Source organism: Cygnus olor, chromosome 10 (assembly GCF_009769625.2).
Source record: "Cygnus olor isolate bCygOlo1 chromosome 10, bCygOlo1.pri.v2, whole genome shotgun sequence".
Lineage (NCBI taxonomy): Eukaryota > Metazoa > Chordata > Aves > Anseriformes > Anatidae > Cygnus > Cygnus olor.
The window spans coordinates 21,654,494-21,671,014 of NC_049178.1; the positions used below are offsets into that span (position 1 = coordinate 21,654,494).

The 16,521-nt window shown below is 52.5% G+C and overlaps 1 protein-coding gene across 5 annotated transcripts; it reads right to left on the bottom strand.

Moving 5' to 3' along the window:
* Positions 1-2,731: 2,731 nt before the first annotated feature.
* SSUH2 (ssu-2 homolog) lies at positions 2,732-16,059 on the bottom strand. Of its 5 annotated transcripts, XM_040568973.1 has the most exons (12): positions 15,957-16,059; positions 15,448-15,517; positions 12,435-12,516; positions 11,067-11,196; positions 10,211-10,271; positions 9,794-9,918; positions 9,152-9,214; positions 8,171-8,256; positions 6,897-6,989; positions 5,817-5,922; positions 4,821-4,928; positions 2,732-3,105 (listed from the first exon to the last, which is right to left on the bottom strand). In XM_040568973.1, the coding sequence occupies exons 2-12, from the start codon at positions 15,470-15,472 to the stop codon at positions 2,959-2,961; spliced, it is 1,026 nt and encodes a 341-aa protein (XP_040424907.1). In that variant the 5' UTR covers positions 15,473-15,517; positions 15,957-16,059; the 3' UTR covers positions 2,732-2,958. The 5 variants fall into 5 exon arrangements, with proteins under 5 accessions (XP_040424907.1, XP_040424905.1, XP_040424906.1 ...); XM_040568971.1 differs by lacking the exons at positions 15,448-15,517; positions 15,957-16,059 and adding an exon at positions 12,852-13,310; XM_040568972.1 differs by lacking the exons at positions 15,448-15,517; positions 15,957-16,059 and adding an exon at positions 12,725-12,845.
* Between the last annotated feature and the right edge of the window lie 462 nt (positions 16,060-16,521).

Genomic DNA, 16,521 nt, shown 5'->3' on the forward strand with positions numbered 1-16,521 from the left:
CCCGTCCCGTCCCACCTGCGTGCACGCTCAGGACCCCTCCAGCCCAGGCAGCCCCCTGCTGCCTGACATGTGGGAGCTGTTCCTGGTTCTTTATGTGCTCGCTGCTCTTTGTCTTAACAATTCACCTTCTGTGCGTGCACCAAGCAATATCCATTTATATGCTGATGTCGCAGCAGTTTAGGTCTCACAGCGGGTTTTGTTGCCCAGCTGCAATCTGCATGGACTCTCAGAAGTGCAGGAGGCAGCCCAGTTTACTTCTCTCCCAAGTTTAACCCTTCAAGCAAAACAAAACAAACCCCAGCCCTGGTGGCTCCCTTGGCACACTCCAGCGCCGGAGCCTGCGTCCCTGCCCCGCAGCAGGGCTGGCCACAGGGCCAGCACACCCAGGTTGCAGCCAGCACATAAATATATAGAAATAGAAAGCACATATATACACATACATAGAGAGAGATGTGCATAAATGAATCTATAAGTATGGGCAGGAATAACTTTGCCTGCGGACCCTGCCCTGCTGTGTAGGGAAGCCAGCTCTCAGCCCCTTTGTACTGCTGAGTCTTGAAGCTCTGACATGAAGGGTGTGCTGAAAAAGGGCCTGACATCCATGCTGATTTTTAAAGATATGATTGATCCAACTTTTGTTAACAACAGTTTGGGTCTTGTTCTTCCTTTTCTGGGGCACGTTTTTGTGGTGTATTTAGTCCTCTTGAAGCCTCTTCCAGCACTAATTCCTACCCGACGTTGCTGCAGGGAGCCCAAAGACAAAGCGGGAAGCCCCTGGAAGTGGTAGGTCCATACTGGAGGGCATCACAGTACAGCACTCATGCACGCATCTTTCCGCAGCATCTAGAAGGACAGCTAGCTTGCAGAAGCAGCAAACAGGACACGACACACCTTGTCCTGTGCTTCAAAATGTCTGTGCCCTGTTGGGCTGCCTTCCTGGGAGCGTGGGCAACGGCAGCATGCCGTGCGTCTCCTCCTGCCCTTGGCAATGTGCGATGCTGCGAGCACCCTTGTCCTGGGCTTGATGTGGGTAAGGAGCCAGTCCAGAGTTAGACACACACACAAAAGAACCAAAAACCTATTAAATGTGTGGTTTAATAACAAGGCTGTTAGTGCCTGTGTTTGCTTTTGCTGCAGAGCTATCAGCGGCAGCAGAGGAGGCCCCTGCAGAGCAATACCAACGCTGCGCAGTCCCATGGAGGGAGGTGTGCAGATGTGGTGCATCTGCCGTGCTTTTGTGCATCTTGTTTTACGCGAGCACAAGGTCCCATTTGCAGTTAATGGGAGCGATACACAATGTGCCATGTGCTCGGTCGTACTGCCAGTATGCTCAAGCTCCCTTTCAAAACCTGCCCGAGACGGCACACGCAGCCTACCAACACTTCCCACCCCAGGGGAGCAAAGCAAAACTGAGGGACTGCAGCGAGGCAGAAGGAGACAGCCAAAGGTGTGCTTTAAAACGCACTGCTGTCCCCGCAGCTCCTCCGAGCACACCTGCATTGCGCTGCTGCTTGCAAAATCCTTTGGTAAAAGTGGGTCTGCAAGGGGGGGCTGACACCAGCTCTGGGCTGGCACCCCCCCTGTGCACACAGCCTGGGGCACAGAGCTGCCCAGGGCAGCCCCAGTGCTGGGGACAGTGCGGGGCAGCATCGCACCACTGGCACGGGGCATGGCTGCAGCTGCTGCCCACATCTCTCCCCATGGCAAAACCAGGAGAGCTCTTCTCCCCCTCACACACTCATTCCCTCTGTTTGCACATTACCAGAAACAACTTTTTTCTTTTCTTTTCGAAACAGCATTAGAAAACACTTCTTTTACAAAGTAATTTTCAACTCACTTGTTTTAAAATCTGTCAGCTGTTAAATGCCTGTCCCCAGTCTTCCTTGCATTCCTCTCCTCTGTCACAGTCCCCATTCAAGCTGACAGTGTGGGTCTTTATCTTTTACAAGATTCCCAGAACTTCAATGTGTTTTTCCCATGCTGATTTGCTGTGATAAGGTACTAATTCAACTGTCAGCTCAGTGACAGACAACAAGAGTGCCAGTGTGCAGGCAGCACACCCCCATCTGATGCAGCAATCTGTTGGGGTCTGCCAATGCCACCCACGCAAAAAACCTCCATTTGGCCCCCAAACAGCACGAGAACTATAAAAAAATCATAGAGGAGGAGAGGAGTGTTGCTTGGTTTCTTTTTAACTGTAAGTGTTGATGCCTTTCTGTTTCCTTGCACATTCCTGAACTTTTCAAGGGTCTGTTCGCTTTATCTTCTCCAGCTTTACACTGCAAACAAGCGCTGGATTTAGCCTTAAACCCAGAGCGATCTGCAGTTCTCCTGCAGGCTTCTGTAAGAGAAACGTTGCAAGATGGGTGCTAAAAAAGAAAAAGAAGGATGAGAAGCCCTGGCAGAACTGCCTCCTGCCAGCACTTGAGGCAATGGCATTGCTGGATGAGGCCCCCCATGGGTGCTGCCCCCGGCAGCCGCCACGGGCCCTGCATGCAGCCAAGGCTGCAAGAGCCCTTTGTCGTCATATAGTAACTTCTATATCAGCAGAACTGCCCGTCAGGTGAGGGTAGTGGGTATTTTAAAGTGAAATCCTTTGAAGTTAGATTTGATAATTGGATAGATTTTGAAATATAGCATTATGGATTATGTAGTAATTCGGGAAATCTGATAAATAAAATGGGGAAAGAAAGGCGACAGTCAGAAACGGCGTGGCTGGACTGAAAATGTCTCTGTCGATAGGCATCGCTTTAATGATGCAGCATTACAGCAAGGAAGGGAAGCATCCAGCAGGGAAATCTCTACCTAAAAGTCTGATCCTGCGCCCAGCGGGAGGTCTGGGGCCGGCAGGGCTGTGAGATGCCGGCAGTTTGGGGGCAGCACGGCCTCACTGCAGCTCGCAGCCCTGTGCTGCACGCCAGGAAAGCGCCCGCAGGGCCCTGCCGAGCCCCAGGGCCCTCACACGATGTTGCAGCCACAGCAGCACCTCTCGGGGTAGTCCAGCGCGTACACCTTGTTTTCGAGCCCGTAGATGTAATAGAGGTAAGGCTTCCCTGAGTACTGGTAGTGCACTTCTGTGATGGGGATTCGCTCGACGGTTTGACGCTAGGAAAAGAAACGGAGAAGCCCCAGTTAGCTATGTGGTGTTTGGAGCTGGCGTGGTGTCACACTTTGGGCTGATATGCCCCAAAACTCCCAGCTTTTGGCCACAAGCCTTTCGGGGCTGGGACCGCAGCTGCTTAGCAAAGGGGAACCAAAAAGCCATAGAGACAGAAGAGCCCGACACTGCAGCCGTCCCAAAAGCTCCCCTAGCTGTAGCACCAGCTTGTTTTGGCCCATATTGCACCACTTTTATTGCATTTACAGCTCTTTAAGCTAATTCCTTAAATCCGGTAAGCCCTTATTTCCACGCCTGGTGTGCTAGTGCATCCTCCTGCCTCGTGTGCTTGAGGGCTGCGTGTGGAGGCGATTCCCCCATCCTTGCCCTGGGCAGGCAGCAGCCTGCGTGCCACCAGCAGGCACTGGGTTTTGTGGTGGAAAGTCCCCTCTGTCTGCTGGAGGCAGGGCCGGCAGTCACGGGATTGTCTGGCAACGAAAACATCCCGGTGAGGGCAACGATGCCACCAGATTCTGGGTGAGTTTAAAAGAAAATGCAAATAAAGGAGCCCCATGAAACCGAATGATGACAGAAGGCACGAAGCCTGCCTTCACCTCGCAGCAAGTGGGGCCTGGCGTGGTCCCTGCCCATGGGGACATTTTCCCTGCGCCGTGCCTGACCCCACCGTACCCCCGCACCGCTTCACGGCCAGCATCAGGGGAAAGCGGAACAGCACCAGCCAAGCAGGAGGAGATATTTCCTTCCCCCACCTTTTTCCAAAATATGCAGATTATTAAGCAGAACTTCAGACAACAGCAAGTGGAAGGGATGAAAAATTAACTGGTGGGGAAGCGCTGGCAGAACGCAGCCTGAATCTACACAGATGCCATGTGGTGCCGGGGACTTGGCACGGAGGGATGTTTTCAGCACCTGCTTTCCTGTACAGCTAGAGGAAGCTTTGGGTGCGCAGCAATCTATGAACAAACTGCTTTTGATGCTGAGAACTGGAAATTATAGGCTGGAATTAAGTTGGAAGACAGAAATTTGCCAGAGAGATGGCTTTGACAGACCACATGGAAAATCATGCCATCTCCCCCTAAGTTTATTTTGATCTTTCAATTTACTTGCAATTTTAATAAGAAATCTTGTCTTTCCTGTGGGCGAAAAGACAGTGTGTTCTAGCTAAACTTGTGCATTTGCATTTATAATAGGAGCAACAGCGATTGCCACATTCTAGCAAGAATCAGATGGAGTGGAATCCTAACATTTATTCAAAAATAGCTTCTAAATATAAATAGTGATAATAACTAACATTTGCCAGGGCTCTGAAAAGGTAAAAGGGAAAATAATAGCCACAACTGCCTACATCTTTGAACATATTCTTGTAAAATTATTTCCTGGGTATTTCACTTGGTAATTATGATTTCTTTTTCATTCACCAAAGGTCACCTCTAAATAAATAATGAAATCGGTTACTGCTCCCAACATCCTACTGTGTCTGGCCACGCTCACTGGCCGACCATAATTAGCTGAACCATAATTAGCTGAATTTCCAGGGCCGGCTGGTGGGCACCGTCCTCACGGTGTGTCCCGTGGGATGGGGGGACGCCGAGGGGATGGCACCCCAGCACCATGCCGTTACTGCTCCTCAGGGGCCAGCACCACTTGGCACGACCCGTGAGCTCCCCACGGTGCCGCTCTGGCAGCCCTGGGACCCCCTTACCTGCCGCAGGATGCGGGAGGAGCTGGCAAACGCCGCGCTGTGCTCGGCGATGGCGCGCCGCGAGGCCCGGGAGATGGCGGGCTCAGGGAAGTCAACGATGGGGTACACCTGCAAGAAATAAACCCGACAGCGTGCCAGGGAAGCTGCTGCTCCTGCGCTGACAGACCTGGCTGGAAGCAGGCACTGGGGGACTGGAAAGATTCCCCAACAGGACTCACCGTCACCTTCTTCCAGTAGCACAGCACTGTTAAGACTGAGAGGTTTTTTTAAAGCCTCTCTGTTTACCCCACTATGCGGACAGAAGAAATATTTGGCTTATGGGCAAAAGCAGAATTAGTCAAGAATGCAGCTACTTCTCGCACAGCGTGAGTGATAGCCGTCTGTGTAAGAGCCCCACAGACTAGCACTCACAGAACTTCAGATCTAAAACACTCACTGAAGAATGACTCAGATGCTAAAGCATCGTTTAAAGCCCAAGGGACTCAGCAGCACCAGATGCAAAGTGTTCACTACAGATGCCTGACACTGAGTAACAGCTCCCCGGGAGAGAGGCAGTCTGTGCTTGGATGGCGCCTGGCTCCAGCTCCTGGTACATGGCTGAAATTTCTACCAGTTCCTGCCAGCCAACTAATAAATAACTCGCCCAGGCTTTTGCAGGTATATGGAGGCTGCATGGGCAGTGGAGAACATGCAGTGGACACTATTCAAAGCCCCAGGAACGCACATGCTGCTGGATGGCTCCTGTTACTGCTGGAGAGCGGCCGGGGATGACTCGGGGCAGGGGCTCCTGCCCGCCTGGCCGTGCCCACCCAAAGTACCATGGTGGGGTTGAGCCCGGCTGCTGCAGCCTGGCTTGGTCCTCTTTTGTCGGGCAGAAAACCCAGCAAGGCCAGGTCCCAGGAGGGAGCTAAGGATGCCCCGCACTACCTGTGGGCACCCCAGTCCCCGATCCCGCAGCACACGGGGAGGGATCGCCTCCCCCGCAGTCACACTCACCACCACGTTTTCATCTTTGAATATATTCTCGCCACTGACTTTGCTGAGCAGCTCCCCTGGGAAGTTCGGGTGATGCTCAGAAACAAATTCAAAAACATTGTTCCTCCTGCAAGAGCGAGGGAAAGCCAACGAGCGATCAGAGGTTGTGTGCAGGGCACTGACCCATCTCCCGACTCCTGAATGCCTGAGTAATGCTCGAGCGCTCCCTGATTTCTGAGGACAACCACCATCTCTGCCCAGCCTTTGTGCACTCCTGCATTAGCTCCTTAATAACCCTGTATATGCAACAACCATGGGTGACTCTTGGATAAATAATCCTGAAATCAGCCCTTCATGGTGATCAGCCTGGCTAGCCTTCTAAACCTATCAACTCCTTACTTCAGGAGAGGTCATGTATTCCCCGTCCAAAGCCCTGGCTCGTATCAGAGCGAACCTTTCTGGTCTATGGTTGTGGGACACGGCCAAGGCTGGTGGCTGATGCTGGACGTCCCACCTGGTGGAGCCTGCCCTGGGCCCCGCACCCTGCAGGAGCCCCACCAGCACGCTGAGCACGGCTGGGGCAGCTTCCAAGTGCAAGTCACTCTATGGACAGGTGGATGCTGTGCTCTGAAAAGAGAGGTCTTCGCACAGGGTAACTGGAGGCATTTTGTAAAAAGATGGGAAAGTGCTTAGGATGCACCCAAAGCAGCAGGTATGGCTTTCAACCAAACCTCTCAAGCTAAGATTTGTTTAGCCCCATCTGCTATCTCTGGCACCAAATGGGAAGTACCGGAGCTGCAACACAGCCATCAGCCCCATGCCACCACTAAAACCCCAGAAAAAGGAGCTCAGCCACTGCCCCCTACTACCTCTGGCATCCTCAGCTGCCCGAGCTTCGGGTCTGGACTGTGCAAGTTTGGTACCCATGGAGAGAAATGACCAGCATCATTAAAAGCTAAACCTGGCCCTCTCAGCCCCCGTTCCTGCCTGACCAGCGCCGATAAATCTTGTCTTAGCTTCCCCCTACAAAGCAAGCTGAGTTTCAAAGCCTCGCGGGAAAATAAGGAATAAAATTAACAGCCATGAACCTGTGCTGCTTACCAGGTTATCACCAGCTGCCTGAAGTGCCGGAGCTTTTTCTCTCCTTGGCATGTTGTGCACGTCTTGCTGCCCCGGCCGGAGCAGGTACTGCACCTTTGGAGGCAATGACAGGGGCTGCAGGGCTGGGGCTGCCGGGTGCAGGACGTGCCCGGAGCACCACCAGACCACTGCCAGGGACGCAGCGCATCGGCTGGGGAAGGCCAGCCGCACAGCGATCTGTAAGTGGGGAGCTCGTCACAGGATGTATTCGTACCTCTAATTAAGGATAAGCACGATTTCCCCACACGATGGTAAGAAGGGAGTGTCACTGCAAAGGCGCTGCTGCCTGTGCCTCTGCCAGAGGCGGGAGGCATACGCTGCTGCACGGAGCATTTTGATGGCATCAGTGCAACGCGGATTAGCAGCAGTTAGCGACTGATTCATTAAGGCTCTTCCAGCCATCATTAGCCCCAGTGGATTCATGCTTTAAAATGACTGCCACGATTATGCACGATACCATCTCTGTTATTTTAAACTTAATGGAGCCACGTAAACAAAACAGCTCCAGAACAGTACCTTCTTTTTTGTCACTGAAGGATCATTTTTAAGCCTGTTAAGTTTCACGTTTGGAAAAACAATAGGGTGGTAATTCTCTGGCTGTAAAACCTGCCAAAGCCGGAATGATGCGCTGCCGAAACAGGACCTAAAGCACAGCCTGCAAACATCAGTGAGAAGTCTTCTGCTGGCATCCACAGGCTTCGGAGAGCTCTCCCGAGTGCCGGCTCCTGCCCTGCACCTGCACCACTCGCCGCCAGCTGTCCTGAGCCTGCCGGGCCTGCGGGCAGCAGGGGGCTGCACCCCAGTGTCCTCGGAGCCTTTTTTCTGAGAAACCCTGCTCCCTCTGGAAAAGCCGGAGCTTTTTCCAGCATCCCAGAGAGGCTGGGAAATGCAACAGCCTTGTAGCAGAACGGTAACAAAATTGGGAGAATGGAGAGACAACAAATTAATATTTTCAAAAAGCTTAAGATGTTAACCTCTTGAGCTTGGGATACAAGCCAGGCTTCTGAATGCTGAGTGGGACACACAGAGTGAACAGTAGGTGTTCAGACAAAAAGTCGTTTGGAAGTCAGAGGGGAAAAAGGGCTCTTTCTAACCATTTTTTTCGTGGAGAATAGAGCTATTGCTGCATTGACGTTCCTTTCAGGTGATCCTCGTGGCAGCAAAACAAACAAAGCGCGCAGGCATCTCCGCATGCCTGGGTGGTACCACGAGGTGCCTCCCGCAGCAGCCCCTACCTGCTGCGGCCCGTGCCGGAGCAGAGCTGGCACCTCTTCTGCTGCTTTAGTCTCCGCCGGGACCCCCTGCACGTCACGCACCTCGCCTGCGAACACACCGAGGCGTTAAAACAGGAGGTGGCTGCCAGAACAAAATCGTGGCGGGCGTAGCAACAAAAAGCTTTTATGTACATTATTGGAATAATCGCTAATTCGGGCTTGCGGAGAAATGCATTAAGCCAAGTATGTACCTTGCAGTGAAAAGAGCGTATGAAATAGCTCATATAGTGTGCCTCCGGATTAATTAGGTGTTTCGGTCAAATTAACCAGCAATGTAAATTGGACACACGATCTAGGCTGAAATGCCTTTTTTCTTACAGATGGAATTTTCCACTGTTATTTAGTCAGGTTGTTAGCAGTACGCTTTTATTTACTAGCATTTAATCTGATTAATTAAGCAGCAATTTTAGTGCAATAACAATACATCTTTGGGCTGTCTTTGGAAATATCTGTGTAGCAGAACAAGCACAAAGAGGAGGCCAGGTCTGCAGCTGCCCTTGCACCCTGGGTCCAGCCTTCTCTTCCGTTTGGAAGCCCCAAACACAGAGCTGAGCATGTCCGAAGGCAGCAAACAACTCGCTGTACTTCATGCCTGAGGTCTGAGCCCATGTCAACAGTGCAGAAGCAAAACCTCCTTTTCCTCTCACCACTGCGACACGCAGGCTGTGGACAGAGAGCGGGGTCAGACCTCTCTGGTGGCCGGGCAGGGTTCGGATGGTCCCGCTCAGCATCTCCGCAGGGACCTGGCGACACCAGCGGGACAGTGCACGGAGCCCCAGCCCCGGGGGCAGCAAACAGGGGCGAGGCAGGACTGCCCCTCAGGCTCCCCGCCTCAGAATAAGTGCAGCAAAATGGTAGCACATGTTGCCGATTCACAAACAAAACCAAGCGAAGCAGAACAGAAAGGCAGAGCTCCTGGTGGAAGCTGTCACAGCTCCTTACCCGGCCCGCACCGTGGCACGCGCCGCACTGCGATCGGCCACGACCGTGGCACCTGTGACACTCCTGAAATCAGAGAGTTACTCATGCACAAATCTGCCGAGGTTTCAGACATCTCATATTATGCACACGCACTCCTCCTGCATCAAAATTCAGTGATAACATTCTGGTCTGAATGGGACAGAACCCGATACCATAAAATTGTGCTGTAAGAGCACTAAAGGAGTCATAAATAATAATTATTTAACAAACGCGAATGTCTACGTAATGCTGGCAAAAGAAAGTCATTTTTTTCTTTATTCATAGTTTCACTAAAAAGTAAAATAAATTGACCAACTATAGAGCTTGTCACGAGCTAAATGGGAACTGTCATGGGAACAAATGTTCTGCTACTGTGGGAAAAAAATTAACAAAAGGGGAAAAATCATCTAGTGCTGTTTCTTGAAAAGGCCGAAGCAAAATTTGTCCTCAAACTTCTAGAAGAAGAAAACACCAGGAAGAAGGAATCTCTGACTATTTTCCCAGGCATTTAAGGCGGAAAAAACGGGAAGCGGAGGACTGAAGCCTGGGGCCCACCACCGCCAGGCGGAGCTGAGGGTGCCACGGCAGGGATGTGCTCCCTGCGCCCCGAGGAGCAGAACTCACCCTGACCAGCGCTGAGCGGGGCACCCGGCAGCGCCGTGTCTGGCCCTGGAAGAGCGGGGGGACCCCGACCTCCACGTCCCAGAGGTCTGGGGGGATGTCCCCAGGGGGTGTGGATGCTCCGGGCTCTGCAGAGGGGACGGCATCTTACCTGCCTGGCTGGAGGCAGTGTTCAGATGCTGGCCAGCTCCCGGCACTGCTGGGGACCGGCCGACATCGCCCCTTATCCCTGTCCCCACTCCCACCTCCAGCCCCATTCCTATCCCCATCCCCACCCCCATCCCAGGACCAGTCCTCTGTGGGTCCGTGCCATGGGCACCCGAGGTGCTGAGCGCCCTCCTTTCACCACGGCACAGCCCCAGGCCGGGGACATCATTGCCCATTTGGGCTATTCCAGATGGACGGAGGGCAGTCACTTACTGGTGAAGGGCTCAAATGCCCACTCGCTTAACCGTGATTCACTGAAAGTCTCCAGTCGGTACTAGAAGAGAAAAAATCACGCACAGGCCACAGAGACAGCTTGTACCAAGTAGGTATTGAAACCACGACTAGCGAGTGTGGGAGAACATCTGCCCCAAAGTGCCTGTCAAAGGGCACTCCCAATGCCCTGTTTCTCACTGCTCATCCATTACCCACTTCTAACACCCCAAAAGAGCCAGCAGGGAGGGGACAGCACACAACTCCCCCAGAGAGCAGCCCAGGCACAGAGCCGTGGCACAGGGACCCAAGTGCTGCTTGCTGGGCACTGCCCTGGGGGCAGCGACTTGCCCAAGCCAAGGCCAGCTGTTACGGGAAGCAAGCACAAAATCTGCCAGAAATGTTTCCAGTGAGAGGAGTGACAATAGAGAATCAAAGTCCACATGTTTTCTGTGGAATTAAATATTGCAAAGACACATTCACAGCTGGGGGCACGCAGGGCACTGCAGTTCACTCTGTGCTTGTGTGCGTCCAAAGAAACAAGCTGCAGAGCACGTCCCTCCCATCTAGCTAAGGGAACGGCCGTCTTTTGCAAAGCTGAGCTGCGAAAGAAGGTCTGCAGGGCTTTGCCGGGGTGATGCTTTGCTGTGGAGGGAGATGGACCTTTCAGCTAGAAAGCTTGCCGGCAGCTCCTGGGTAGGTTTTCCTTGGAAAGCACGTATATGACTGCGTTCAAAGTAGGGTGAAAGCACTCTTATTAAATGACCAGACAATTCTTTGTGGCCCAAAGTCACCATGTGATTGGAAACTGCCCCATGCTCAGAAGAGGTGGCCCAAGAGGCCCCCTGGGTGTCCTCACCCGGTAGGTGACGTGCGGGCGCAGCTCCCGGATGACCAGCTCCGCCGCCGCTCTGCTCCCGTAGCAGCGCCTGGCGGCCACGAAGTGCAGCAGGGCTCTCCTGGCCGCCGCCTCCGTCAGCGGGGGGACGCTGCGAGGAACCGACACCAACAGGTTTCTGCTCTGCACTTGCTTTAAAGGCCTGGAAACAGTGCACTTAACTTACTGCAAAAGTGACCTAAGGAGAGCTCATCTGGGAGCACCCACATCCTTCGCACAACCACTGCTGGAATCTTTCTTCTTACAAAAGAAAAAGAGATTTCTGGTCCTAAAAATACTTTCGTGTAATATCACTAAGGCCATTAGGAAAGAGCGGTCTAAGGCAAATACTGTGTGTGCAAACCCTGCCCTTCAGCAGGCTGCACTGAGAGCTGGGTCGAAATGACACTGTGGCTCTGCAAGCCGTGAACTGACAGCTTCCCTGCCAGCACGGTGGTAGCAGCGTGTCACGGCACTGCCCCACGGGGACCCATCCACGTCCCGAGCTCAGCGTTTCTGGAGGAAACCTAAGACACAGCTGCACCTAACAGGTACTCTCGAGACTCTAGATTCCTTTTATTCTGGATCAGATTCTGTTTCTCTAAGTTTACCGGACACTTATGAATTCAAAGCTCCTACGTTTATTTATTCACTTTTCTGTCCTTTCAAAACCGTGAGAAGTTTGGGCAGGTCACTCTGTCTAGCAGTCATTTTTTCCCCTCTCATTCTGGCTGAGCAATGTAATGCCACCAGCTATCCAGTCTCAATCTCTGTGGAGAAGGAAAGCAGCAGGAGCAGACTCCCTCCACCCCACGTTACTTTGGATCAAATGTTGCCTTTCATGCTGTGTCTCTTTTTGCTCTTTTTCTGTGTGCAGAAGAAAAAGGTTGGGTTTTGTTTTGGTTTTGTTTGAAATTCAAGATGAAAATCAGAAGAGGAAAAAAAGACAATGAACAGTACATAAAAGCAGAATAACCAAGCCCCGAGAGAAAGGCTAGCCACTGGTGTTCCAAAGAAAACTCTGTGAGATTTGCCCTGCCTCTTGGGAGCGGTTCTGCTCTGCCATGTGGGGCAGGGGAAATGCCACCAGCCCAGCGGTGGGGCTGCAGCCGCTCTCAGCTCTCACCCCTGCCACCAGGCTCTCCCAGGCCCAAGGCAGCACCATGGATTCTCGGCAGCCCCCAGCCTCCCACCGGAGCCGTGACCCCTGCCCACTGCCTCCCACCCGCTGCAAGGGCAGGACCGTGCGGTGCTGACGGCTCCGGGGGCTTGGGCACCACCAGCCCGGGGGGCTTGGGCAAAGGGCTCAGCCAAGGGAATCGCTCAAAATGCGACCTCCCCAGTGCTTACCTGGGCTGCGGGAAGGGGGGGCTGATCCTCTGCTGCCCCAGCTCGCCCTGCAGGCCCAGAGGTGGTGCCACTGGCTTGGCTCCTATGGGAAAGAGACATGGAGGAATTCAAGCCCAACTGAAACTGAAGGTAACAGCTCAGTAACGCGCTAAGATTTATCTGCGGCAGCAAAAGCTGCTCCCAGGACAGCCGCTCACTGCACACCGAGCCCCCTGCACCCCTGCCAGGAGCTGCGGCCAGCCCAGCCCAGCGCTGTCCTGGCTCATCCCAGTGGCGCCCCAGCCACGCACTGGGATGCTCCGGGCGTCCCCACCACGCGGTGCTGGCCCTGCGGCTGTGCTGGGGCCGTGCCGGGGCCATGTCCCCGCTCAGCAGGGGCCGGAGCCGAGCCCCCCCCGAGGCTGCAGCAGCGCGCACCGGGGGGCTTCCAGGGGCTGCCCAACGAGCACGGGGCCGGGGGTGCGGTGCGGGCCCCGCCGTGCCCGCACCCATGGCCGCAGAGAAGGAGATGCGGGAGGGATTGCGGGAGAGATTTGCCGGCGTGCCCCCGCCCGGCGGCCCGGGAGCGCGGTCCCTGCGCTGAGGTGGAGCAACGCTGACACCCCGCGGCCGTCTGGGGGGCCAAGAGCTGCACGCACATACGGGCGGAGCGGGGCGTGGAGCTGAGCACCGGGACCCGGAGCACCAGCCTTCCCCCTGAGCAGTTCGGAGTTTCTGCTCCCTCAGCAACTGCCTTCTCTAAAAGTTTCCAGCTCGCTTCAGTTCTGTTTGCGGGGTTTGTTTCCCTGAGTACCACTCTAAAAATAACCACTGCTAACAATTGGTGCTCCTGGTTCCTAATGCAGAAACAATTCTTTTTATTTAGCCTTTTTTCCAGTGGCCTTTCCTATCACGGCAGCTGATTATGAAACGTCAGTCTGTGCGAGCAAGGAGCCTGTGGAAGGGCCAGGAAATGCCAGCGCGGTAACAACCGGCGATGGGAGCTGCACAAAGCGAGGCTGAAGGGAGCCATCCATCAACGTGATTTACTGGGCTTTTCCCTCTGAGAGCATTCCCCTTTCTTCCGGGAGGCTAAATTAATCTCTCCACTATTTCTTCCTATGAAAATAAACTACATGCTTCACTTGAAATGCCACACTGCTCGTGCAAAAGACAAGGCTGTCCCTCAACTGCAGGAGCACAGGTTTCAGAGATAAGCGCTACAGAGAGGTTCCTTGAAAAAAATAAATCAGTAAGGTGCCTTCAGTGCGACTGTCTTGGCCACGTCTAGATCAAACGCAGAAACATCTTCCTAAGGCAGGGGTAAAGTGTCTCCCAGCGCTGTGGATTCACTGGCCACCCAGCTCACAGCCCGTGCCTCGCAGCAAGCCAAAGCTCCGACTTCGTCTTCCGTGCCCCAGGGTGGGAGTGCTCCCGGCAGAGGCACCTCGCCTGACCCTCTGCTCTGGTGCTGCACTGGCGGTGGTTTGGTACGTCTGCACGCAGCTGTACTCACAAGGAAAAGGAAACATAAATATGACTGAAAATGCTGTGAATTTCTCATTCAGAAAATGCAGCTTTTACACACCTTTTTTTCCTGGGCTCATTCAGACGGGCACAGCCCTGCTGCGGGTGAGCGCCGTGCTCGGCGTGCCTGGGGCAGGAGGCCAGAGGAAGAAGTGTGCTTCTCCATGGTGTGTTGCAGAGAAACATCCCAGAAGTGTGAACTCCCGGGTTCTTATTTGAACTATCAGAGCAAATCCTTTCTGATAGTTCCAAAATGTACTGGATTTCTATGCACACTATGAAGAGAACCTGAACACTTATTTTTAATGCAAAAAGGTTAAATTAAAACCTGTTTACAACAAAAGATGGAGATAAGCACCAAATTCCAGTCCAATGGAAATGGCTTAAATGACCTGGTTAAAAATATCCCAAATCTAGAGCAAATAAGTCAACAGCGTGGTTGTTGCTACGGTGATGATGTTGGAAATCACAATAGTGTATAAACATGAGCACATCGCTCCATTCTGAAACAACAATAAGTCTGAGATGGACTTTGACCAAAGCCAGGAAATTCAGCGCTTAGGCTGCTCCTCATCAGATACTCCAGGTTTTGCTCTGCATCACGATGATCCAGTTCTAATGCACCAAACAGCCGGCAGAATGCCTGCAGACTCAGGCACAGCACAAGGCCATGCTGCTTTTCCCACCCTCCAGGCAGCCACAGGGACTGCAAACGCTGCAGCTGGCCAGCAGTGACTAACCAAGAGCCCATTGACATCAGCAGAAAGACTCCCATTTTCGGTGGATTTAGGATAGAACCCACGGCCAAAAAGTTTGGGAAAGTCCTGTCTTTGGCAAAATCTGTCAGTTACCCTGCAATTTTTGTCGCCATAAATCACTTCACTCGCTTCTGACTAGTTGGCTGTTGGAGCGGGAAGTCAGCCTTGCATGCAGCATCCCCAGGACCACAGTGATTAATTTTTTTGCATCTGATTAAACAGAAACTTCCTGCAGCATTATTATTTCTAAAGCTAATCAACGCTTTTCTCGTTCATAAGTTAAGGAACCTCAGAACTCAATTACTTTTCAGCAGCAACAGTGACAGTGATATTTCACTGGGGCACCATGTAATTAGAGTTTCTTCAGGAACCATATTAACATCTAATGAAGAAGATATAGTCAAGGGCATAAGATCAAAGTGCCATCATGAGAGATATTTTGATTAAGCAGCATTCTGTTAAAAGATAACAAGCCTCAGTTTAGGCTTTTCATTGGACCTAAGTGAGCAGCAACACCTGTAGCTCGCAGACATGGCACAAGAGACGCACTGACCCTCTCCACAAGCACTGGCTGGAAGAGTGCACACATTGACATTTGGAGGAAGAGGAGTTCCCTTCTGGAAACAGTTAATTTTTAACATATTGCTTGAAAACACATTTTAGAAGTATGTTAAGAAGTACAACTGAAAAAAATTAATAGCGAAACTCATCAGCATGGCATGCAATCTATTACTTTTAGCTTTACTTACTGTCTGCTTTCACTTCTTGTTCCATTTTCAAAGGTTAGGAGCAAAGATGGTCCTGTCCTGGCAATCTCCCCTGCAATACACTGTCTTCTGTGAATTCTGTGCTGGCAGCAATGAAACCCAGCCCCCCCGAGCCACTCCCCTCTAACAAACAACGCAGATGTTGGGAAATAATGAATTAATGTCAAAGCTGGACAAAGCAGAAACTTGCCGGGAAGGAAAGTGCCAAGCAGCCCACGCACACCACGCTGGCTTCCCAAAGCGAAGACCCACTGGAGAGGAAGATGGTAGAAATTGTGGAGAACACGTGTCCTGCAGCCCCTGAAGCCCAGTAGTGTGAGGCGTGGTACCTTCTCCGGAGGAGGAGGCACAACACCGACTGTGGGCCCGGGGCACTGCTCGGCTGAGGAGGGGGGGCTGCCTGCGCACCCACACGGTGCCGCGTGAAACTCCACGTGCCCACAGCTCTTGGTGTTAGCATTTTCTGGTGTAATTATTAGGTACTTGCTAACCTGAGAGCAGATCCTGGAGACATAAGCAGTGCTTCACCAGTACATCTCTGTGCGTCAGGCACACGCACCTGGAAAGCAAGCAGCAGCTCAGAACTGAAGGCCACGTGCAAAGTGATGGACACGCTTGTTACTGCTGCTGCTGCAAATTTTATTTACTGCAGTAAATTTACTGAAGTAAATAAAAGTCGGCAGCAGCAGCCGGTACAAAGGGACACAGACACAGCCAGCAGCCTCTGTCCGAAACCCCTCCGGACACTCTAGCGACATTTCTGGCCTTTTTTTTTCCTTCTATATTTCCTAACGTTCTTCACTTCCTTGCGCAGTCATGTGAAACATTCTTACCGCATGAGCAGGTTTTCAATTTCAGATGGTAGTACTTTTGATCCAATTTAGTATAAATCGGATCTTGTTTTCCTCCCATCAGATGGGGCCTGATGTAGCTCCAGCTGACAGAAAGGTGTCCAGAGATCTGTAGGCTTTGAAGCAGCCCCACAATCCTCAATTCTTACCCCATCTTACAACTGATGTCTCCTCCCTCACACCTCCCTCTGCTGCCTGAGCGACC

Coding starts and splice junctions, on each gene's coding strand:
- SSUH2 (XM_040568971.1), bottom strand. CDS start 13,074: ATGTGCGTGCAGCTCTTGGCCCCCCAGACGGCCGCGGGGTGTCAGCGT. Junction 11,197..12,434: donor CCCCCCTTCCCGCAGCCCAG/GTAAGCACTGGG, acceptor GGTTCCTCGCAG/CGTCCCCCCGCTGACGGAGG. Junction 6,990..8,170: donor TCCGGCACGGGCCGCAGCAG/GTAGGGGCTGCT, acceptor TTGCCTCCAAAG/GTGCAGTACCTGCTCCGGCC.